This window comes from Taeniopygia guttata, chromosome 9 (assembly GCF_048771995.1).
Source record: "Taeniopygia guttata chromosome 9, bTaeGut7.mat, whole genome shotgun sequence".
Lineage (NCBI taxonomy): Eukaryota > Metazoa > Chordata > Aves > Passeriformes > Estrildidae > Taeniopygia > Taeniopygia guttata.
The window spans coordinates 9,295,572-9,320,347 of record NC_133034.1 but is presented as its reverse complement, the minus strand read 5'-3'; the positions used below and the strand labels follow the sequence as shown (position 1 = coordinate 9,320,347).

The 24,776-nt window shown below is 41.7% G+C and overlaps 1 protein-coding gene across 1 annotated transcript; it reads left to right on the top strand.

The window, feature by feature from the left end:
- Positions 1–1,270: 1,270 nt before the first annotated feature.
- Positions 1,271–23,861, top strand: WDFY1 (WD repeat and FYVE domain containing 1). Its single transcript, XM_002198012.7, has 12 exons — positions 1,271–1,510; positions 7,336–7,403; positions 8,134–8,207; positions 9,394–9,448; positions 10,776–10,926; positions 13,251–13,363; positions 15,639–15,765; positions 17,302–17,407; positions 18,756–18,857; positions 19,533–19,663; positions 20,621–20,729; positions 21,417–23,861. Exons 1-12 carry the CDS (start codon positions 1,374–1,376, stop codon positions 21,474–21,476), a joined length of 1,233 nt encoding a protein of 410 aa, XP_002198048.1. The 5' UTR covers positions 1,271–1,373; the 3' UTR covers positions 21,477–23,861.
- The last annotated feature ends 915 nt before the right edge of the window (positions 23,862–24,776 follow it).

Sequence of the window (24,776 nt, the reverse complement as noted above, 5' to 3'; positions counted from 1 at the left end):
AAAAACAGAGGAATAGGTGTGCACAAGTCTGAATAATAACCAGAGCACTGGGCAACAAAGTGCCTTTTGGTGTCTGCTTGGGTCACAAATTATCATTCCGACTACAGATATGTCCACTGGGCCAAGCACTGCGTTGCTATTTGCAAGCGCAGGGAAACCTTGCATAGCAAACACGGTCAAGGCCTGAAATACTGTGTTTGAAGGATTTTAGATCCAGCTAGGCCAAGTATTTTGCTTAAGTGGTCATTGCCTGTTGTCTTGACTGGGGTGATTTGTTAGGCCAGACCTGGAGTAATACCCTTGACCTCAGTGACCAAGTCACTCTAGAAATACAGAGGAAAAATAAGGAAGCAGGGAAAACCTGAGGCAAAACAAAGTCTATTTAACCACATGTATCTTTAAAGCTTCAAGCTGGACCCATTCTTCCTCTGTCTGTTTCCTTTGCTCTGTAGCTAATCTCCCTTACTGGCTTTCTCAGCTACAAAATTCCTCTCTTGGGACTGATCAGGGAAAAGATAATTGCTGTCTGCTGCCCTCCCCCAGGATCCTGGGGAAGCCTCATTCACGCTCCCTGACTGCAGGTGTGTGACATGGTCTGTGACAGTTTATCAAATTATACAATCCCCAGCACCCTGCTCCAGGAGATTTGTCTGAACTTCATCTTGGAGCTCATCTCTTTGGGCTCAGTTCTGAGTATTTTCAGTTAAGCCCAATGTGTGTTGGCTGTGTCCAAACGCTGGTATTCAGATATGAGACCAAAAACCAAGCACCAAGGGGAGGAATTCTGCTGTTGGTTACCCGGCTACGTGGCCAACATTCCCACGCAGGGAACACAGAGAAAACAACAGCACAATCCAGCTGCTTAAGAACTTATAGGATGAAGGATTACAGCTGCTTTAACAGACAGAAAGGAGCTAATGCATTTCCTGTGACTACACATCCTGCCACGGCCCATATCCCTCCGTTAATCACTCCAGCGGGAACAGCCTTTCCTTTGCTGCCTGGCGGTGGCCGCACGCCAGCGGGGATGGGCAGCGACTGGGCTCCTTGGGCCGGGGTCACGGCAACGCCTTTTCCTGGGCAGATCCCACGGGAGAGCACGGCCGGCACCGCGGCCCAGGCCACAGAAAGCGGTGCTGGAGCCCGGGGACACCGGAGGGGACACGTCCCGCCGCGGGCAGGCGGCCGGAGCGCCCTCCGCCAGCTGGATTCGCCGCTCTTCTAGGAAATACGGCTCGCGGCCCTTCTATTCCAGTGCATACGGCGGCGGCGGCCCGCCCCGCCCGTGACGCAGCGGCGCGCGGCGGGGCTGCGCCGCTACTCGGGACACCTCGGCCCGGCGGGCGGCGCCGCTACACGCAGCGTTACAGGCCATGGCCGCCGAGATCCACTCGCGGCCGCAGAGCCGCCGGCCCGTCCTGCTCAGCAAGGTCGAGGGGCACCAGGACGCCGTGAGCGCCGCGCTCCTCATCCCCAAGGAGGATGGCGTCATCACGGCCGGCGAGGACAGGTGACCCGGGGCCCGCTCCCCGCCGGGCAGGGCCGGGGCAGCGGGGGCTGCTGAGGGAAGCCGTGTGTGCGCTGTGCCTTTGCCGGGGGCGCGCAGGGACTCCGAGCCCGTAGCCGTGAGGAAAGCCGCGGTCCCGGGGAGGAGGGTGCCGCCAGCTGTGAGGGGGACTGGCCCGGCGCTGTCCCGCGGTGGGAGAAGCCGCCGAGCTCCGTGCGCTGCCCTCCCTGCGGGCCGCGGGAAGCACCGCTCGGCCTGCGGGAATGCGTCCTGAGAGCCGTGAGCGGAGCCGGAGCCGCGGAGTGTCTGCTTCCCTCGGCCTTCCGCTCCGCTGCTGGGGCACCCGCAGTGTGTCACTGCTGCCCTGCCTGGCGGCAGAGCTGGAGCTTCCCGAGCTGCTCCCCCCGGCTGGAGCCCTCAGGGGGAGAGGGGGTGATGAGCTGCTGGGAACGGCGCTTTCTGCTTGGAAGGAAAGGTCTCTTCAGAGTGCAACCCCGCTTCTTGGCACTGGCTCCTCTGCCACGGAAGCTCCTAATGCTACTAAACAGTTACTCAGATGAAAGGAAAGTGGAAATGAGGAAGCAGGTAGTACGGAGGGTTGTGGCCAGGAAAGTGGTGAGGGATCTGCAGTGTATAGGAGAGATGGAATTTCCCCTATGCCATGTGCAGAATGACGCTTAAATGTGAAGAGGGATGGGAGGTGCTTCTTAAGAAACACTGGCTCCATTTCAAGCAAAGATGTACTTTTAAAAGTACAAAAATGCATTCTTTGAGATGTAGCTTGATGCAGGGATAATTTTACTGTTATACTATAAAACTTTCAAAACTAAAGTTGCATTAATATTTGCATGAATTTTTGTTTTAAAAGCTTGACCTTGTGAGAAATAGGAGGGTATGACTGCGAAAAATTAGCAATAGTGTTATCTGAGCTGGGTTTTGTGGCCTCTATTTTTAGGTCAAAAAGTGCAAACAGATCAGCTGTCTAGTTGGTTTTTGTCATGCATAGGAAATACGGAGATGGCTTTGAGCAGTACATGTTGGATAACAGCTTTTGGATGGGAATGGGGAGCTTCCTTTCATTCCAGTCACTTAGGTGCGTTTGTGTTTGTGTTCAGTTTGCTTTGATGGGTTTCCTGAAGGAGAGAAGACTAAATAATGATTTTTAAGACTCCATATCAGGGTTCAGCCCTCACAGAGTTTCATGGTACAGGCTTGCAGAGGCTTGCCTGTGGGCAGTGCCAGCGTTTAAACTCAAGGTCTAATACCGAAGATTAAGCAGTCTGCATGCTTAGGCTGCTGATAAGAGCCAAGGATGGAGCTGCATCTTTATCTGGGCAAGTTTTGATGTCAGATACACACCTGTACAAGGAGAGAGAGAGGCCACCACCCATCTTTGGTGTGTGTCATTTCCAAGGGAGTTTGTGGACTTGTGGTTGGATTTGTGTCATCCCCCTTACTTTGAGAAATCAAGTCTTTGAACTTTCAGAAAGCTGTATTACCTCTAATCTGGGATACCTCCTACAGTACATCAAAGCTTTCACCTACAGTTCAACGTGTTGTCAAACAGTGCTCCCCTGTTTGCTCTCTGCAAGTGGGGTGTAGGTGTTAATGCTGCATAACTGCTTATGCTCCTGGCAGCGAAGTACAGAGTACAAGGAGCAAAAGAGCTTGCTGTGTGTACTAAGAGCAGGGCTAAAGTATTTTTTATTGCATCTTAATGCAGCTAAGGCTGTCAAGTATTTCATAATAACCAGTCAGTGGAATGTGTTTACAAGTTGGGTGGTGAGGAAAACATTGGTGCACAAATATTCTCTGGGAATGTTGTAGATTATTCTCTCATTAGAGCTACTCATTGTAGTTCTTCCTATTTTAAATTATATTTCCTAAAATGAAAAGCAATGGTTTTATTTTTTCAGAGGATACAGAAAATTTTGTAGTAGATCTGTGAATGCCAACAAAATTCTTCAGTTTTTTTTAAGAAGTTTTATAGAGGAAAAAAGAAACAAGAATACCTGCAGGAGATGAAGAGTTAATTTTCCCAATCGGATTTTTCAGCAGGACACTTGCCATCTGTGAAGCTTTCTCAGAACTTATCTAGAAAGGGTGATTAACTCTGTGTCCCTGTTGGCATCTTGTCTGACCCTGGCTGCAAGACAATGTTGGGAATTGTTGCAGTGTGTCCCTCAGCAGACAAATAGCTAAGGCAAGAGGAGTGTTTCCCAGCTGCAGCTGGGAATGCTGAGGGATGATAAGCTGTGTACAAGACCCTATGCAAGATGAAAGTAATGTATTTTATTTACTACAGGCTAGCAGGAGCTCTGGAGTTACTGCACATTTCAATGCTGCTGCTTAAAGTACAGTATTAGCTTTTGTTATTTATTTTTCTTATGAAACTTAAATATTGGTCAAAACATAGTTCAGTTCTAGCAGAAATTTGATAAAAACTATCAGCTGGGTCTTTGAGTTTCCATTGCACTGGGATTAAACCAGATTTCTAATGCTGTTTTGGGAACAAGGCTGATAACAGTATAAATATTTTTGATTTAAACTACCAGAAAGAGGCAGTATTCTGTTCTTGCTAGGAAAACAACTTCCAGTGGTTGATTTTGGGAAGGAAAGCAGTTGGTGGTGGCTTGAAAGAGTTAGGAAGATACAGGGGTGTAGCTGTGTAGTAACCTGCAGCAGTGCTGGTATTGTAACAGGCTTGGATTTGACTGTTGGTCTTTCATCATTCTCCCTCCCTGGCACCTGTGCTGTTGGCTTTCAGAGGGCAGCTAGTGTAGCAGGAGCACACACACTGCTGGAACACAGCATTGTCTGCTCTCAAACACCAAGTTTTTTCTCCAGCACTGTTGGGCGCTTACTCGCTCTGTAAGTGAAACAGCGATTGAGAACAACAAAAACTCTTAGAAATTGGTAAGGCCACAGTCAGTGTTTTTTGAAGATGGCTTTTAAGTGTCTTTCTTTATATTTCATTAAAACCATTTCATTCATGCCAAAACCCCTTTGAATTGTGCTTCTATAAATGTGCATGCTGCCCAGCTGAAAGCAGCTTCTGGTTCAGTACCGAATGTTAGGGATGTTTGGAGGTAATTTAAAATCTTTTTTAAAGTGTTTTGCTTCCTCCTGCCACTCTCAGAGGCCTGAGTCTAGAATTTAAAAAGTCTGTATCTATCTATCTCTGGGTGCTTCTTAATGAGTTTCAGCACTTTTGTGTCCTTACTGAGACTGCTGTTCAAACAACCCGGTGGAATGCTTAAGGAGAAGTGAGTGGTAGCCGGTTCTTCTTAGAGAGCACAGAGTTCTTCATTAAAGACCAAGGTTTGAGGAAAGTGCTAAAGGCAGTTGTCGTAACAAAGCAATTGAGTGGTTGAAGGAGATTGTGGGAGCAGCATTACTGGAGGACTCCTCTAGTCCTTTAAGAACTAGTATTTTACTAATTGGTCCCAACATAAGGAGATGCATCACAAAAATAGGTCTGTTGGAGGGAGAATCAGGGAGAAGTGGCATTTTGGCAGAGGTCACTTGCTGACTACTGTGGAATTCTCTCTTCAAATTTTGCTCAGTCAGAGCTTTATATAATTAGATATAAAACTGTCTGACAGCTTATCTTTGCAAGTATGAAGCGAGCAGAGTCTAAATCTTACTTAAACCAAAATAAGAAGCTTTCAGAAGTTAATTTTGCTAACTCTTGCAGCTATTTGCTTAAGCTCTCAGCTTCACTGAGGGACTGTACCATTGATGATCAACACAGAAGTTACTCTCCCATTAAATAATTTCTTAGAAAAAACTAATCTTTGCTTCCTTTATTCTAGTTCTGTACAATTAACCTGAATACTGAGAGGATGCTAAGTCTGCTTTTGAAAAGTCAGCAATGCATGATTTTGATCACCATGATAACTTACCATGTAATTTTTAAAAGTAAAAGATAATTACATGACTTTGCCTAGAAGTGAAGAGTTGAATTAGTAAGGGTGGAAGCCACCATCTGAGATGTTCAGAACAGTTTGAGTATCATGGAGCTTCTTTAAAAACCAAGTTTAAAAGCTGATAAAGGTGCACAGGTGCTACCCTGTGCTATTAGGTTGGCACCATTAGAAGAACTTGAAAATATTGTTTTTCCCATATTCTGTGTTACCAAGAAATAGCAACTGCATTTCTGAAGTGGTGACTCACTGACATAAGGTAGGCTGTTGATTATTGTAAAGAGGAAAGATAGCTTTTGAGAGACAGTCTTAATGCAAAATATTTAGTGGCTAATAATTACTAGACTAATGTACATATGCCCCTAAATTGGTAAAAGAGTAACTTGATTTAAAAGCTGAAAATCAATTGCTTTGGGGCAGTGTATGCTCACCTGTATTCCTTTCAAGTTTTCAAAAAATAGTACATTAGGAGTGGGCATTGTCTGCTTTATTTTTGAGTGGTCTTTTAAAGAAAAGTCTTGAAATCTTGAATTACAAGACTAGAATGCTACTGTTGTATCTTGAGCAGTAAAAATTCTGAAACATTCTGGTTATGGTGCAAGACACTGGTCTCCTGTGCTCTTTTTGGTAAACCTTTTACTGTTGCTCCTACATGGTGTCTAACTAATCAGTCCCCTAGTATTTTTCTAGAGAATTCTGAATACTAGAATTTTTATTAGCTAACAGGAAATAGAACAGCACATCTCAGTGAAGCCTCTTGACAGTGTTTCCAGGTACACATGTTTACAGATCATTTAGGAATGAGGAAGTTGGATTTAAACAGTAACAAAAAGGTAAACAACGGTTTGGAGATTAAATTTGAAGAGGACTTAACCTTAACACTGTCTACATGTGTGCTCTTAACTTCTTGATTAGAGTCTATACAATGTGTCTGTTGTGGGAATGCTTTTAATTGACAATAACTTCCCACTTCCTTGCTGATATTCTTACACCCTCCTCCCGGGATTTGACAGTCATCAGAGTAGTATAATGCTAAATGTTCACAAGACCACTTATCCTTTCCTTCCAAGAGATGAGTCTGGAAGGTTGCAAACTGAAGACAATTTTATAAAGAATCTTAGCATGCTGTCCAATCCGTCTTGTCAGCTTTTCAGTTAACGTTTGACTGGCTTATCAATCCTGATCATATTTAGGGCAGAGAAGCAGTGCAAACCAACAGCAACTAATGTCATCCTTTGCATTCCTACATTAAGGATTAGAGGCATGGCTTGGAGGAAATAATACTGAGTTAGATATGCTGTCCTCTATAGATCCTTCATATTTGGGGATGGAGATGTCAGTAACATGCTGGTCTAGAAGATGAGGTGCTTCTGTTATTAATATTCAGTATCTGGCTTGCTGAAGGGTGAGTTACACAGAGATGCTGTAAAAATTTAAAAGTTTGGACTTCCATAAAAAATTATTTTCAATTTTTTTAATGTATCAGACACTTGATCTGCTGTAAACAAACTGTGATTTGCTCTTTCAAAGATAGAAAGTTTCTGCAGTTTGATTCTGATTTATATCAACCAGAGCCAAGAAGGAAGTAAAGGGATGCAATTTGTAGCAATTTCTGAGGTGAGCTGAAATAGTATTTCCATTTCATACTTACTGAAACTCCATGTATAAATAGTTTTGAAGAAAACTTTTCCAAATCCAAGGGTGCCTATTCTTAGTGCCAGTATTCTTGTCATATTAAAGCAATATTTGAGTGCTGTCATTTCTGTTGCGTGGTTCCTCTATTATATTTGAGTAGCACAAAAGCTAAGGGGAGTGGAGCTGATCCCTAAGTAATGAAGTGGTTCAGATGTAGGGGATGATGCACTTACAGCTGGCTTCTCCCTGCTCTTCCCCGTGACACAGGACAATCCGAGTATGGCTGAAGAGAGACAGTGGGCAGTACTGGCCCAGTATCTATCACACCATGGCATGTAAGTACAATATGGATGTGCTAAGCGGTGGTCAGGCATAGTATGGGTTTTATAGCTGTGCTGTGTGTAGGAATACCTCCTTCTCATTTCCCCAAGGGCTGGATTCCCTCAATGATCTTGATTTTGGGAGCTTTGCAGCAAATCTAGCTCAGACTTTGATTTAAAACTAGCTGCATGGTGGATGACATCTGTGACAGTGTTCTGTCAGAATCACATCCTTCACTAGGTAAATCACTGTGGATCTGCAGCTGGAAGTGCCTCAAATGATGGCAGATAACTTATCTGCCAATTAAGAGAGCTTTTCTAACCACTATCTCAAAGTTGAAATGTAAGAATACTCTCAGCTTTCCAAGGTGTGCATTTTTGTCTTTCAGGGCTGCATTTGAGATAATTTTAGTGAGCTCAAATTCTTAAGTGTCACCAGCTGTTGCTGTTAGCTCAGCTTTCAGCCTGTGTAAAATTCCTCTTTCTGAGTTGCACCTTGTGGCAGGAAATCACGTTTGCACATGGTTCCTGTTGGTATATCTGAGTTACAGTAATCATGTTCCTGTCCTCAGCTTCACACGTGGGAATTGAACTGTCATTCCAAGGGATGTTAGCTAGCCAGACTAGTTTCTATCCAACTACTTAAACAGTTTTTGTCCTGAGTGAAAGAATTTACTTTTATGAAAGTCATGTGTATCCTAATATCTCTATTTAAATACTGTAATATACTTGCTTTTTTTGACAGCCCCATGTTCTGCCATGGCTTATCATCATGACAGCAGACGGATATTTGTTGGCCAGGATAATGGAGCTATCATGGTAAGTTGTTGTGACTTTTCTGCTGAATGTAGGTTAGAATTGCTCAGATTGCCCATGTGTTGCTAGCAGCTGATAGTCTGTTTTCTTTCCATTCATTTTGGAATGCGGCTACTGCTAAATGGCTGAGCTTCTTGGCAGTTCAGCTGAGACATATGTGGGAGGGCTGCAAAGCAAAGGTTCTTCTGGTTAGATGTGATCCAGGCAGCCTCAAGAAGCCCTTGAGCCATTAGTGCAGCAGTGGACCCCAACAATTACACTTGGCCAAGCAGTTTTGAGGGCAGTACAGTAAGCTGGGCAGAGTGCCATGGTGGTGCTCTGACAGGGGTTGTGAACTGCTGTTGGTTTGCCCCTGGCCAGGAGTATGGATCTGTCTGTATCCTGCCTGCATACATCTCTGGATTTGCTTGCTGCAGATCTTTTTATAATGTAGAAATTTCAACACTAGCTCTAAAATTTTAAGAGGCTGAGTTAATATCTTTTCTTGCTGGGAATTCTTTATTCTCTCTTTGTATATATTGCTGTAATTGTTGTCCCTATCTTGGAGAGCATACACTTGGCAGAACAGAAACTGGGTTTTATTCTTCCCACCTTGGTAAAGGAGGGGAATCTTGTGACTCTCAGATGCTTTACTGGTTTCCTTTCTGTATGAAAATAAGGTCAAAATAATAACTACCCCTTAAGGAGCCAGGGTACCACATGATAAAGAGTGATTCTACAGATAACTGCTATGAATAGCCTACAAAGAACTACATAGAATTCTAGTGATAACTACTGGAAATTTTTTGTTGAGACTTCTAAAATTTCATTAAGTCTAATGGGTCAAATAGAGAACCCTGTCACTTAAACCTGTCTGTTGTGAAGTCATGAACATGCAGATCCTAAGTACTACAAGATATAGTTTTGTTTGCTCCTGTTGGGGAAAAATGAGATCGTATCTCATCCTATAATCTCCCTTCAGTAAACTCAGTTCTGAAAGGATGTTCCTTGTTGAAAATTCAGTTCACTTAAAACCTTAATTTACCGTTGGTATTTCAGTGTGTGTTGTTCTAGCCTCAGAGGCTGCCTGTTTTTTGTGGGATATACTGCTGCTATGCAAATTTTTCATCTGAGGTTGCTGCTTCTTTTTGGGTATCAATGTTGCTTTATGCCGCTGTGGTATCTTCTAACAATTTCACTTTGTTCTTAGGAGTTTCATATTTCTGAGGACTTCAATAAGATGAACTTTGTGAAGACCTATCCAGGTAAACAGTTAAACATTATCTACACTAACATTTGTGTAGAGGGAAGGATCTACAATGTTTGGGAAAATGAACACAGTCACACATGAATCAAATCCAGATATGCTTTAACTCTGACTGACCTTACAGTTGTCACTTAGTTGGGGGATAACTGCCATAAGAAAAATGTTCTGTCAGACAGGTGAGTCCAAGTTATAGTCATTATCATTAAGTTCACTACATCATTAGCCTGCAATGTAACGAGCCAGAACTAGTGATCTTGGATTTTGCTTTTCAGCTGAAGTAGTTGTACTACATGAGTGTTGGTCTAATGGTGATTTTGGCATTAGCAGTTTCTCTCCTTACTTCTTGTAATCAATGAGCTTGGTTACTCCTAGCTCAGGGTAGGAGTCCATACCTTCTTTGTCATCTTAGAAGAGCAACAGGGAGGAAAAAGAGCTAATTTTTCCAATATGTGGGAAACAGAGTTTGTGTGATTGTTCTAAGATTTATAGAGATACTAATTTCAACATTTGTCTATACACATGCTTCAGAGAAATACAAAACTCAGTTGTTGGCTAAAATTGGACTATGAAAGGCCTGAAGGAAGCTCTTAAAGACTGCAGATGATGTAGCAAAACAAAATGCAGTTTGTCTTGTGACTCCCTGACACCGATAGAAGCAATGTTCTTGCTTGGGAGAAAAAAGACCTTGTTAAAGCAACAAAACCTCCCTTTGTCCTAAGGGGGATGATTTGACGATTTAGTCAAGGGAAGTACTTGCATCTTGAGGGGTGGGGGAGGCTTCTTTCTAAAGCATGTGTAACTTCTTGCTTAGTGGCAGCATTCTCAACAAAGCTGGGTGGGATTTGGTTGCTGCCACAAGAAGCAGTTTGAATGCCATGGACTAGAGACCCTTTCAGGTGCTTGGAATTATGAATGTGAACATAGCTCTCTGGGGTTATGAACAGGTGCATTTAGTAAAGCAATTCAAGTTTTCAGATGTGTTGCATTACTCGCCAGAAGTCCTGAGCTAATTAGAGGAAGCTGAGGGTTTCCCTGTTCCTTAACCTTGGGTATCTGGGCTGAACTTAGTTTCTCTCTCTGTGGGGAAGGCTTACATCAGCTGAGTGATGGGTTTGGTTCACTCAAGCTATTCAGAAGGCAAATCCTAAACAGAACTATGGGAACCTTTTCATTCAGCCAAGATGCAAGTATTATATAATGGTGAAAGATCTCCCTGGGGCATTGCCTAGATATCATCTTCAGCCTCTGTCTGTCTGAATTAGAATGGAAGTACACAGTGCTTTGATTTCTGGGGGAAAATAGCCGGAATCTTTTTCTTCTCACAGCTCACCAGAATCGAGTGTCTGCTATTACTTTCTGCCTGGCATCAGAGTGGCTTATCAGCACAGGTCATGACAAGTGTATCAGCTGGATGTGCACCAGGAGTGGGAGCATGCTGGGGAGACATTACTTCACCTCTTGGGCCTCATGTCTACAGTATCCTTTAAAAAATTATTGCTACCCTGAAAATGGAAGAGTACTTTGTTCCTTCACATCAATTTGTTCCCAACTTTTCATGTATAAAAACTAGAGTGACATCTCTTGCAAGTCTGCTAACCCTTATTCTCATTAGAAGTTTAATGCTTTTATTTCTGTTAGTGGTTATTAGATAGCAGAAGAGACCTTGAGCTGCAGAAATCCCAGTCTGTACTAGTTCCTAATTCTGAGGTGTCTGTCTGTAGCATCTTGTGGCAGTGACAATAGCTATAGCCTGGCCTGTAGACTTCCTGGGCACTTCACATTGTTCAACGGATGCCAGTGTGCCTTTGAGTCCTTCTAGAGCATAAAACATCATTAAACCCTTTTGGACTGTTTTAATTTTTCTGTCTTTTCTCAAGTTAATATTTTCTATCTTTAGGCTACCAGGTATATTGAAACTTTATTCACCAATAGTAATTTGTCTGTGTACAATTTGCTTTCTGCAAACTATATTTAACTGCAGCATTTACAGCTTAGACACTCTGTCTATTCAGCTGTAAGTACTTCAGGGCATTCTTTACCCTGTGTAAAAGATTTATAAACCCAGTAGCTTGAAAGGTAGTTCACATATCAAAGCTTTTGAAAGCAGACTAAACTAAAATTGTTTTTTTAGCACTTGTTAATGGTGGCAGTTTAGATGTGGCCAGACAATAATGAAAGGTATTAGTTGCTGTATGAGGTTTGATGGCAATAATGTTTTAGAAATAGCAAGATTGAAAAACTAAAACAGTCAATATCATCTCTTGAAAACACGAAGCCCTCTGTGGGCTGTATACTTGTGTTCTGGTAAGAAGCTGGGAGGAAACCTCAGTTGCCAGCTGCATGTCTGTGCTTCTGTGGCCTCTCATCTGTGCAGACCCTGCCATACTGGCTGAAGGACTGTCAGGTTTGTACTGTTGTACTGCTGCTCCTTTGTAGAATCCAGGGGAGTTGTGTCCCAAAAAACATTCCATGTGTGACTCACTTCAGCCAAATGCAGCGCAGAATAGGTTAAAGCTGGTGTGTGTGTTGGAGACCAGCTCACAGCAGTCTGGTGAGCAGTCTGAGCCTCTCTGAATTCAGTGGCTTCTATAGATAATGCTATTGCAAATAATGGCAGTTTATTATTAAAATGGAGAAAATAATATGACCTTTTGTATAAATATAAAAATAAATTTCCATTGAATAACTTGACATTTGAAAATCCATTATCTGCCTTTGGATTTGTGTTTGGAAGAACCATCTTGCTGGTGTGTGTACTAGGTGTTTGGCCTCCCTATCAGGAGGTTCCTTAGCACATTGTTTGTTAATGATCCTGTGTGTAAGCTTCTGAAAAACACAGCAGAGTGCCTATTCTTTACTGGATTAGTGGGGATATGGCAAGCCTGAACTTCAAGATGAAGAAAGGATCACATGTTCAGGGAGTTAGAGGATTTGTTGAAAGCAAATTGTTTATCTCATGATCCTAAAGGCTTAAGAGATTTTGGAATGTCATCAGATGGCAGAGCCTATGCATTTTCACTTAGGCTGGTGGGCTTTTTGGTAGACTGTCTTAAAGTTAGCCTCTGTTGGATACCAGAGGCTACTTTTCTAGCTGCTGCTTGTGTTTTTGTGTGGTTCAAGGAAGACACCTAAGTTTATACACAGCTCTTGGGTTATGTGGTGTTAGCTACATGGGTCTTTCATAGCTCTTGCTTATATTCTGAATAACAAAAATCTTCTAAACCAGAACATTGGGAGTATACTTCCACTGCAAGGTGAACTTGTTGTGGAGCGTCAGGATCCTTGTATCTTGGTTTTCCTCACCTGGCGATATCAACATGCTAGAAAACAAAGGGTTTATTGGAGAAGATACTAGGTAAGACTGAAAGCAGCCCGGTGTCCAGTGAGGTGTTCCTAATGGTTGCAGAGGGCTCTGCACTGCAACAAGTAGCCTGATGAGTTTTAGCATCTTGTAGACAAGCATGAGTGTGTTCTGTAAATAGCTGCTAGAAATGGCCTGAAGCTACTTGTCTTGCCTTAAACTAGGGCATGGATTATCTCATGGATTTCTCCAGTGGCTTTCTAAAACTCTTCTCTCTTATTTTCTATACAGTTTTACTTGCCTGTGCAGGGAAGTGTGATGAGAAGGAAGGAATCAAAAAAGTTTATTACAGTCTCCAAACACTTTAGAAGTAATTATGTAAATATTTATTTGGCATATTAAAATGTTCTTTTCCAATTTTTTTGACTTTATAGCTGACTGTTTCAGTAATGTAAAATACTCTTTGAACAAATGAAGCTTCTCCTTGACTGGTGTTCAGATATGATCATGAAACTCAGCATGCATTTGTTGGTGATTATTCTGGACAGATCACTCTTCTGAAGCTGGAGCAGAATACCTGTTCAGTTATCACAACCCTTAAAGGGCATGAAGGTAAAGTAACTGTTTGTCTTAAAGCCACTTGTCCCAGATACGGTACCTCTTTGTAAGTTGGGGTGAGTTGTTCAGTTGTATATCTGCCTCTTAAGGGTAGATACTGCATGAAAAACCAGTCCAGGGTAGTGGTTGTCATAAGCTGTTGAAAGCTGTACTTGACTTCTGTTAAAGAACAAACACATTCTAGCTGAAGGGAAATCTTAGCCTTATAAATATTCCAGGTATTTTTATTATAGATGAAAAATAAAAGTGAACATATGCATTCAATTAAACACAAGTTATCCACTAGATGGCCACCTCTAAAAGCTTTAGTCTCAACACTGGACAAACTGCCTAGTCTAAGGCAAATGTCTCATCCTCTACAGTACAGCTGAAGTCCTTATATCAAATGAAGAATCAGGTGGTCCATAACATGATACAGAGCCACTGTCTGCTGCAATGAGTAAGGCAAGAATGCAAATCACAGAATAATGTGTAACTTAATAATATGCTGAGTAAAATAAACAAGACAATGCCTTTTCCCATGTGGTACTTGCAACTTTCAAGTCAGCTGACAGTTTGCATGTGGGTAGGGATGAACTACTGGGTCATGAGTCTCTGACTCACTGGAAAAGGCTGCCTTGTTTAACAGCTGGAAGTACAGAGCAGGCTTTTTTTAAAGCTGGGTAGACTCCTGATTTACAGATGACTGTAAAATTATACAGCTGGTTTTGAATGCAGGAGGCAAGTTGAGATTTTCAAGTGATAAATGTCTCTTCTGCTTTCAAGGAGAATTTCAGATTGTGTCAGTTTAGAACAAAGTAATTCTCTTGGCCCTAGAGACTTCTTTGCCTCTCTGTGCTTTTGGTTTGTGTTCAAATGCAACTTTTTGGTAGATGTTACAGTTAGTCTGAAAGCAGTATGTCTGTGTGGCACTTTCTTGTAGTGTGTGTTCTGTCTCTTGAGCTGTGATGGGCTTCCAAGCACCAACATCAGCAGTGCTGTCCACACAGCTGCCATCTTTGCCTCCTATATTTCAATATGGGGACTGTGATCCTTAAAACGAGAATTGAGCTAGCATAAAAGATTATTTCAGGGGCAGAAACAGATTTTTCTTCAGGTGGTATAGTGCTAGTTATTTAAACTTTTTTTTTAAGTAAATCAGATTATGCATAACTTTTTTTTTCTCCACTACGTTTGTGTAATATTCTTAAGACCTAGTAAGTCTAAACTTAAATGGCATCTGATTCTTCTTTGAGTGCAGTTGTGTTTGACAGACTTTAAAAGTCTGATTTCATCTTGTTTGCTTTCTAGCTCTTGCTCAGTGTGACTTCATAAGCAAGCAGCTGCTTTGCAGTTTAAATGGTTTCAGAGTTTGTTCTCAGCTTCTAGAATTCACCATGTATCAGTCTGCTCTGTGTAATGCTGAGATAATACTCAAAGTTCATGGCTTTTTGGTGCACATGCTGTTTCCAAATGGGTCAGTCTGAAAACAGCATAGCCCTAAAGGAGGCAAAAAAATTGCTTGCTCAGAGCATTGGAAATAATTGATTTGGGCTCTAATTACCATTTGTCATCTTGGTTTCGGACTAGCAAGGCTTTTGATGGCAATTGAGCAATGGAAGGATTCTTTAAAGGGAAGGATCTCTACAAGGGAATGAAATGTCCCAACTTGACAACTGTCAGTGGCATGAGTAACAAAATTACTGCTTTAGTCTACTGGCCACCTTACCATCGGTATGGGTTTAGTATAAGGCTGCTTCTATCCCTAATTCACAGTTGCACTTCTGAAATCTGGTTTTGTAATTTAGTGAGGAGTGGCAGATTTGCTAAGAGGAGTGAAGTTCTCACTTTGTTTCTTAGTCCAGCTATTTTAAGGTTGTAAATGGTGAGGGAGTTGCTTTAGCTGAGAACACTGCGAGCTGTGCTACAACCACTGACCAAGTACCTCACTGTGTTGTAGGTACTGGTTTCTGCTTGGCAAGTGTTAGTACTTCTATCTTCCAAAGCTCACATAGCAGCCTGGCAGCTCTTGAAATCACCTACCTAAATACAAGGGGCAGAACTCAGACTTTCTGGCTTATGCTGTATCTGTCTTCTTAGGACATCTGTTCTGTTGTCCAGTACTTCTTACCCCTCTGTCAGGACTGCACTTGGCTGTTGAAGCTTTCTTTGCCTTAAGGCTTTCAGTATGTTACTGGAGTAAGGCTGTACCCCAGGTTTCACTTCAGGAGGGCATCACTGCGCTGGGGAGTCAGTCCCTTACATCTAACTGCAGAATGTTCTTTCCTAGGGAGTATTACTTCCCTGTGGTGGGATCCTGTCCAACGGCTGCTCTTCTCAGGTGCCTCTGACCACAGCATTATCATGTGGGATATTGGTGGAAGGAAGGGGCGAACACTGCTGCTCCAGGGACATCAGTATGTAACGGAGTCTCATTTTTCATACACATCCTCTCATGAACACACAGTCCCAGCGTGGCAAGATATTTGAATCATTGTGAAGAAAGGAGAAAATTAGTCTTTGCAGAACCTTGAATACTGTGAAGGGAAAGAAGGATAATCAGTACTAGGAAAGCCTTACTGATAAAGCATTTTTCATGTTTAATACATTCTTATTACCATGGTATAAAAGTAGCACAGAAGTAGTTCATAGAAGGAGGTGGGTAAAAATCCTAAATCATCTGGTTTGGCCTTTATGAAAAATTGCATGTGTCTGTATTATAAATACTGCACTGCACCTATGAGAGGTATGTATAAGCTTGTTCATGTACACATATAAAATAAGCTTCAATATGTTCCTGTTCTCTCCATCTTTCTATCAGTGATAACTGATTGGCTAAATTACACAGGTAGTCTCTCAACTTCAGAAAGTGTCATGTTTCCCCTCTTCTGAAGTTGAGGTAGTTGTCTGTAACAATCAACTCTTAATTTTTAGAGACCCAATGCTAGCTGGCATTTTTGAATGTAGGGTTCTAATTCAGTCTGACAGGCAGTTCACCACTGAAGATATATTCTACTTAGAAATGCACTGGTAGTAGAGATCTTGTTTATATTTAAAGATATTTGTATAGTGTGTTTTCCTCTTGTCTAATTCCATAGATGCCTTTATCCACCTTTGATCAAGACTGATAGCCTTAGCTCTAGAACTCTTGAGGGTTTAGTTTTATGGCTAAAGAATTAATAATAGAGACTTGGTTACAAAAAAGTGACTGAAGTCAGTGACTGAAGGACTTTATACTGCTGTTACTGCTGCCTCATGTGTCCTGGTGAATATTTGTAACAGTTAGGTTTTCTTCCTACTGAATGGGAAAGTAAGTTATTCTGAGAAGCAAAATGACTTTTTAATTCAATTTAGATGTTGCAAAGCAGTTTGATACTACTCTTAGGGCAAACTTTTGTTTTGACATTACTTTCTTTACGATTAAATTGTCTTATTGGTGAATGCATACTTTGCTTTTTAGCTACAGCCTGACTTACTGTGATTTGTTAGTAAAAGTGGAACCTCTGTCTGCTGCTTATTTTCATCTTGAAACAAATATTTCTCTCTATTTATCCAATTGTTTCTGTTTTGATAAGTGGCTCTCCTTGCCAACACAGAAGAGTATTTGCACATGCACTCTGAGTCAGTTGACACTCATTTCACCATCAGGGCTTACTGCCAGCAAATTTTAACATGGAACTGTACCTCTGGTATTCTGGTCAGGCCTGTAAGAACATTCTCAACAACATCCTGATGCTAGGGTGGTGCTCAGGTGACAGCACCTGTTCACTCGTCCTCAGAGCTCTACTTAGTGAACTTAGCAAACTGAAAATCAGTTTGGAGCTTCCTCAGTAGCTTTATTTACAAATATAAATTTAAATATAAATTTATTTACAAAGCATAAATCAGGGTTTGCTGAGAAACCAAGCTTTGTTTAAATACTTGTGGGTAACTAGTGTGTGCTTTGTTCACAGTGACAAGGTGCAGGCTATCTGCTACATCCAGCTGACACGGCAGCTGGTGTCTTGTTCAGCTGATGGGGGAATTGCTGTGTGGAACATGGATATCAGCCGAGAGGAGGTACATTCATCTCATAGGTCAAAGACTTTTTTTCCCCTTTTCAGAGACTAATGTGACTTTCCTTAGTCAGTTCTTCAGGCTTTTTCTTTTTCTTCAACGTTTTCCTCACGTTGTCTGACACTTCAAACCTGAATGATATTATTGAAACCTGTTCTTGTTCTAATGGCTGTCCATGCTGCATTGTAGTAAATGGGTTCCCAGGAGAGGAAAAGGGCAGGAGATGCTTGGGACTGCTTAGAGTTTTATCTCAAACAGACAACAGGTTCACTGGAATGGCTGTGGCCTTTGCTTCTGGAACAATCTAAAATGGTCAGACTCTTGTGGTAAAGAATCCAAAGGACTGTGCTCCAATAGTCTTGAAATAAATTCTCAACTTGTGTCAAAGCAGGTAAAGAAGTGAGAGGCAGATTTTGAGATGCAGTTCAGAAGGCAGAGGTTCAGTCCTCAGGCAACATTTTTTTTAAAGATCTCAGTACAAAGCGATTGACCCAGACATACACTTTCTTTCTGCATCAGTTCATATCTATGGTGGTGCAAGTGAGAATGCTCTTGTTTTCTTATTGTCAGCAGTGTACATGAATTGAAAAGAAAAAATGTTTTGTTGTTCCAGCTTTCCTCCTGTCAAATTTCAGGGAGACTCCCTCATGAGATGTATAAAGTTGTATAGAATATCCATGTTCAAATCCATATACTAAAAATATTGTGCCTCTCTTTCTATCTCTTACATGGATGTTCAGTTTAAGGATCTCAGAAGCTGAAATGTGTAAAAGTTCTATTTTCATTTGGCTTAGTCCATTTATGGCAGGAAAAGTGTGTGGGTGGGAGAAGGGATGCTTAACAAAGATGGGGGCAGGATGGAAAATGCAGATGAATTCCTAATTATTTCAAACTGCAGTCCCATGAAAGTAGAAAATATAATTACTCACAGAATTTACTTCTGGACACCCCCTTTCTTAAAGGGGATTACTGCCTCATGGCTTCTGCAGTTTGGACTACACTGGTCCTTAAAAGCCATCCAGACAACCAGAGCAGCAGTCTTTGAATGCCTGCAGTGGGTTAGTAACTTGGATATTTGAATGAGTTTTCTTATTAAGGCAGTAACAGAATATATTCCTATAGGCTTAAAAAGTGTAGGAGGTGTGTAGGTAACCAATAACTGTATTCTTGGGTTTGAGGTTTTTGTGCTAAACTTTTTTTGTACTATGCTCTAAGCAATTTATTGTTGTAATGTCCAGAACTGAACCAGGGCATCTTTCCAAGTAAGACTTTACTTTGGGTTCTTAAACTTCCTTGACTGTTGTGTGAGGGAAAACAATTCTGATTGCTTACATCTCCTCCTCTTTTGTAGGCTCCTCAGTGGCTAGAAAGTGATTCCTGTCAGAAGTGTGAACAACCTTTCTTCTGGAATATAAAGCAAATGTGGGACACAAAGACAATAGGGTTGAGACAGGTGAGATGGCTGGTTTCAGTGCTTAGCTGCACTTCAGTACTTGAGCAAAATGTAAGCAGAAGACCACTAAGGCTGGTAGATCTTTTTATCTTTGGTATTTTTGCTGCTTTGAAGTGAGATATATTGAGAAGTTACAGCTTCTAAGCACTGCTAAGACATTTCCAAATTCTGTGGAAGTGTTGCATCAAACTTCTGCCACAGGTCAAAGCAGGCTGTGCTAGGAGTGTTCTGTTGGATTTCTCTGAATGTTCTCACACTTTAGAACTATGGACAGCTAATCCTCAAGTGTCATGTAAAATGGCAAACAGTGCCCCATAGCAGAGACTGTAGATGCTCACTCCAGTGAAATACCAATGGCCCTGTTGTTACTGCACCAGAATGTTTCTAACTGGATTGCTTGTTCAAACCTCTTTTTCCCCTTCTTCCAGAAGGAGGTTGCTAGAGAAGAGGATATACACAGAGTATGGGGATAAATATGTTAATGTTCCAAAAGGACTATTCACAACTCCAGAGACGTTGGTCTTTAGTTGAAGAAACAGGGTGTTTCCTAGCAGGCTGCTTTCTAACAGGTTGCAAAACAGAAGCTTTGTTGTTTTTGTTGTGCAATGGACACTTGGTATGGTGGTCAAGTGACGGAGTATAGTGACTTGTTTATTTTCTTCTTCCTCCGTGAAGCATCATTGCAGAAAATGTGGGCAAGCAGTGTGTGGCAAGTGCAGCAGCAAACGGTCGAGCTACCCAATCATGGGATTTGAGTTCCAGGTCCGTGTCTGTGACTCCTGTTTCGAGTCGATCAAGGATGAAGAGTGAGTATTAGGGAGTAATAAACTGTAGCAATACTGCTGGTGTGCAGAAACCCTTGGGCTTGCTCCACATCCACACACAGTGGTACAGAACACACTGAGCTGACGCTCTGCTATTAGGCCTTGGGGACTGAAAGCACTGTGATGGTAGAGATCCCCCCATCTGCCTCTGCAAGTGCATTTGGATCAGATGTGGAATTACAATATTTTTATCCTTTTTTAGTTCTTCTTTTCCAGGAGCCCAGATCTAGACTTGAGATATATTTGTCTCAACATTTCAGTTTAGTTAAAAGCTATTGATTGCACTTAACATTACTAAGTGGGTGCCAGGCAATGCATTTCAGCTGCCAGGATGTATATGCATTAGTTCATGTGTACTTTCTAAAATTTTGGGAATATTCTTCAGAGCTCAGCATTCTTTTTGCCATGCAAGCAAATCAGGTTAAACATCATTAAACTTGTCTTAGAAATGAAGGAGCCCCTTTTCTCTTGGTATGAACAGAGTTAATGAGATGTGAAAATTTTGGGAGTGTTTGGGGTTTTTGTTGTGTTATTGGGTTTTTCATTGTTGGGACTTTTTGTTTGCTTGGGGTTGGATTTTTTGGAAAAGTAGGATGGTGTGCCCTAGTTGGCTTCTGTAGCCAGCAGGGGAAAAATGAACTTGACTTTGTTAACCAGGAGTAGAGATATTTGCTAATTCAGTGTTCCACTTCTGCTCTAGTATTATTAACAGTCATGCTGCAGAAGGCCAAGAAATGTCACACCTGTACAACTCCACAAGCAGTGCCTTAGCATGACTTGCTAATTTAATTCTGTCCCCTTTAATATGGCACTGCAGCTCTTGGAATAGATTTATTAGTACTTGAGCAACCTAGTGTTTTAAAGTTTATTTTGCAATGCTATAATGATGCCATGAAGCTTCATCTGATGGCTGGCTTCATTTCAATTGTTCTTGTGCAGCCGTACTTCCCTGGCAACTTTTCATGAAGGCAAACACAACATTTCACACATGTCCATGGACATCTCCAGAGGGCTAATGGTGACTTGTGGGAGCGACCGGATTGTGAAGGTATTGCTGCATCTCTTTCCTGCATTTCTAAGAGACATATAATAGAGAAGATCATTTTTGTATATTCTTCCTTTCTTTCTGACAATTATTGCTAAAAGCTATCTATTGTGTGAAGAAGGAATTGTGTTTGCTAACCTGTTCTTCTGCAGCTGAATGAGGAAATGACTTGTATCTCCAGTGTATGGAGTGCAGCTGTTGCGTCTCCGAACAAACACAGCAGGCATGGGCAGCAGGAGAATCTGCCAGCAGCCTTAAAGACACAGACCTGAGGAAATGTGCAGGTTGCTTTGCTCTGAGCTCCATGGCTTGGAGCATGGCCTCTGAAAGCTCTTGTTAGGAGGCAGTGACATGGAGCTCAGACTGATATGGAATCTTCTTGTGCCTGGGCTCTACATTCACCATACATGCCAGAACTGAAACTGTGCCATCCTGTTCTTGTTTGCCTCTTAGCATGTTTGTGACAAACTGCATAGCACTTCTTAAAACAGACCTACACAGAAGTTCAAGAAGACTCTTCAGCCCCAAATTTGGCTTTTGGTTTGTAATGCTGGTGTAACTCTTTATGAGATTTTCCTCAAGCATAGGTCAAAAAGGAGTTGTTACCTGGTGTCCAGGGATATCCTTGTTTGCTTCTAGACCTGTGAGTCTAACACTAATGCTGTGTAATTCTCCACAATTCTCTTCCAGATCTGGGACATGACGCCAGTAGTTGGTTGCAGCCTTGCCACTGGATTCTCTTCCCGCTGATCTCCTCCATGGCAGGTTTATGCACCTTATGTACAGCAATATGCACCGAATGAATGGAACCCTCCTCAAGAATATTACTGCAAACACTGGTTGCTTGATTCTCCTCCTGCTGCTGTTCCAGGATGGACAGTCACCCTTGTAGAGCACAGTTTTTCTGTTGGGCTCCCCGGGAATCTCCGTGGTGCTGAGTGCGGTTCCGCAGCCTCTGGGACTGACATAAACGGTTTATCTGCAATATGACACCTGGGTGGAAGGACCTGTTGTCTCTCAGTTTACATATGTAGTGTTAACAATGTGCTATCTCTGCTGATATATCTTGTACAGATACCTTGTAGCTCAAACATTACCAGAGTAAAATGAGTGTAGTAAATTCAATTTGTGCAAATAGTTAAATAACATTCTCTTGTCCAAAAAGCAGTTCTATTGAAATGTTTTTTGAGCAGTAAGTTGCCTCCAAAAGGTATGTTGGTTATTCCTATGGAAGGAGGAGATAGCCTAAAGTGGAAGGTAGCTTCTTTCAGATGAGATAGTAAGAGACCCTTTGATCACACAAGATCTTTTATTGGCTTTCTTGTAGTGTTTGTCTTCAAGTTCAATTGTTAGTGAAATCACTTTTGTGGAACAGCTGTTCTGTGTAGGTAGCTGGTGAGTCTGCAAACAATCCTGGGCTTTTTATGTCGTGTTTTAGCATAGCTGATAAACTTCTGTAGTTATGAAAACGTGCAGCCGACCTACTCTAAAGACTGGCCACAGGTATGAGCCATGTACTCTGACAACTATAATGTTAGAATGGAAACCTTAACAAACCTGCCTTGTTACAAAGAATGGTTAAGAAAAAATGGCCAGCCAAATTTTAGAGATTTTTTTTTTCTGTGGAAAGGCTGATGTTCTTTAATGTTAGGGAACCTGTCTCTGCTAAAGTACAGCATAAATTTGAATACTGTCTTGATGTTGCTTAAAACAGGTAAATACTGAGCAATAATTACTGAGGTACAGAACAGCTGCTTTTTTCCCTGCACCTAGGAGTGTTAATTCTGATATATCTATATTGATCTTTTCCTGTTTCAAAGCTGAGAAGTATGAAGAAGAGCTGTGAGACTTTTATGACTGTGCAGTTGGCACATAAAGGAAGTAACTAGTGAGAGATACTGTCAGTAAACTGGTTTGTCAGTTGAATGAATCTCCTACATTTGAATACTCTAAATGAGAATTTATTTTTTAACTTTGGAAGCTAAGGTGATGCCACAGAGTTTAAGCTTGGAGCTGTTAAGATTTATCTGAAAACAGATGCAATATATGTGAGGACAAAAAAGGGTAGGTCAGCTGGCCTGGAATAGGTGGTGTTACACAATTATCAAAGGTAATCTGCTCTTTCTGGCAGAAGAGTTGAGGGTTAGACTGTCTTTACTTAGAGCAACAATCAAGTGGTGCTATGAGTGTTAGTGAATTCAAGCCCTGGTGTGTAACTTGACACTAATAATCTGCATTGGACCATGCTGTAGGCTGAAATAGTTTAAGATCATTAATACATCATTATTCACTTGCCTTTTAAGCCAAAAATCTGATAGTCTCCAAAGGGCATTAGAATACAGAATATGATAGTTACTGTTACTTTGTCTGCTTTTCCATGGGCCTTCTCTGGAAGTTTTGTGAAGAGTTTTTATTTGCTGGCCTTATTGGGCCACTGAAGAATAAATAAAACCATCTTTTGTGGGGATTCCAAAACTTGTCTTGCCTTCAGTCCAGGATTTACCAAGATGCTGAGGTGTGACTCCTTTGCAGTTAGCACTCCAGAACTCAGCTTTTTTAGTTCTGATTATTCAGTGTGCCCCTGCTCAGCACGCAGCTCCGCACTCCCTTCCCTGTGAATACTTCCTCTGCTTCTTTACATTATGTTTTTGCCACTAGATAATATATTCTCTACTGCCTAAGGAATCTATTTTCTATAATTGATATACTTAAAGATTGTGTCAGTTCGGTTATAATGACAATTTTGGCCACTAAATCATTAGTCTTTTAAGTATACTCTTGGTGTTGAACGAGTAATGCTTACAAACCACTAAAGAGAGAGTAGTTTTGTTTATAAACAACTATTTTGAAGGCACTCATTCTCTCATCAAACTGAACATACTTAGCTATGTCAGCTCAAGTGCGCAATTACTGAGAAGCCTTGATTTGAAGCATTACAGATCTTGCTTGTGTAACCTCTTCCATTGGGGCAGGGAAGGGGAGCAAAGGGTACTAATATGTGCTAATTTGTTCCTAGTTGTATTTCTGTACCCTACATAGTTAAGAGAATCTAGATAAATTTGTCCTTTGCTCCTCCTTGTCTGTTTTTTAAACTTTGATTACATGTACAATAAAATATTTCTTGATATTCACTTAGTCCATTTGGATGATCCATGTTTTTTTCCATCCTGTGAAAGCACAATCTCCATTTTGTGCTCTGGCTCTTTGTTTACGTGCCCCACATACAAATTGTAGGTTCCTGGGAGAGCTTGTTGGGTGTGTTGTATTGGAACTGAATGAGCTGCAGCAGGTCAAAGGCCCACAATGAACCAGTGAGCTGAGACATGAGCAACTGCTGTGTGATCCCAGTTAGGGATGTGTAACCCTATCCTGTGTTCTGCTTGCCAGCTCATACAGACATCTTCTCTGGTTCATCTGGCTGCTCTTCAGAGCTCTGCAAAGGTTCTTATCTACAGAGGATCTTTTCCTGAGATGCCTTGGACCTGTCTGAGGTGCCAGAGAAATGCTAATTTTGCTGGATGGGGTGAGCACAGCCTACAATATAATCTATACAGAGCACACAGCCTGCAGCTACACAAGCTGTTTCATTATACTTTCTCACAGGCAAAGGAGGCAGATAAACTGGAAAGCGTCCTTATCCCTCACAGCTACTCACAGTCTTCACAGGCTCAAATACAGCACTGGCTGGCTTTGGAACACTTGGAATGTCTGAGTGTTGGTTGATCACTATGTTGTGTGGCTCACTGCTTCCTTGGGATATTTGGGAGCCAGAGAGGGAATCTGGAAGAGTTTGACAAACTTGCCACCTTTGAATGAAGGCTGAAGAGCCTGTGTGGTATATAATAATTTGTTTGGGTTTTTTTTTAAACATTTTGAACTGCTTAAACTTCTCACATTTCCGAAGGCAAATTCCAGTGGTTTCTAGTTACAACAAAAACTGATTGGAAAAAATGAAACTGTTGCTGATCTGTAGTCAGAGAAGCCTATTTAGATGTCTATGTAGACCATCATATGTTTTGAATACGGCATATGAACTCTAGTTAAAGTTGA

What these genes read in the sequence shown, in the direction of transcription:
- WDFY1 (XM_002198012.7), top strand. Translation starts at nt 1,374, where the DNA reads ATGGCCGCCGAGATCCACTCGCGGCCGCAGAGCCGCCGGCCCGTCCTG. An exon ending in AGACAATAGGGTTGAGACAG is followed by an intron (nt 18,858 to 19,532) that starts GTGAGATGGCTG and finishes TCCTCCGTGAAG; the next exon opens with CATCATTGCAGAAAATGTGG. An exon ending in GGAGCGACCGGATTGTGAAG is followed by an intron (nt 20,730 to 21,416) that starts GTATTGCTGCAT and finishes ATTCTCTTCCAG; the next exon opens with ATCTGGGACATGACGCCAGT.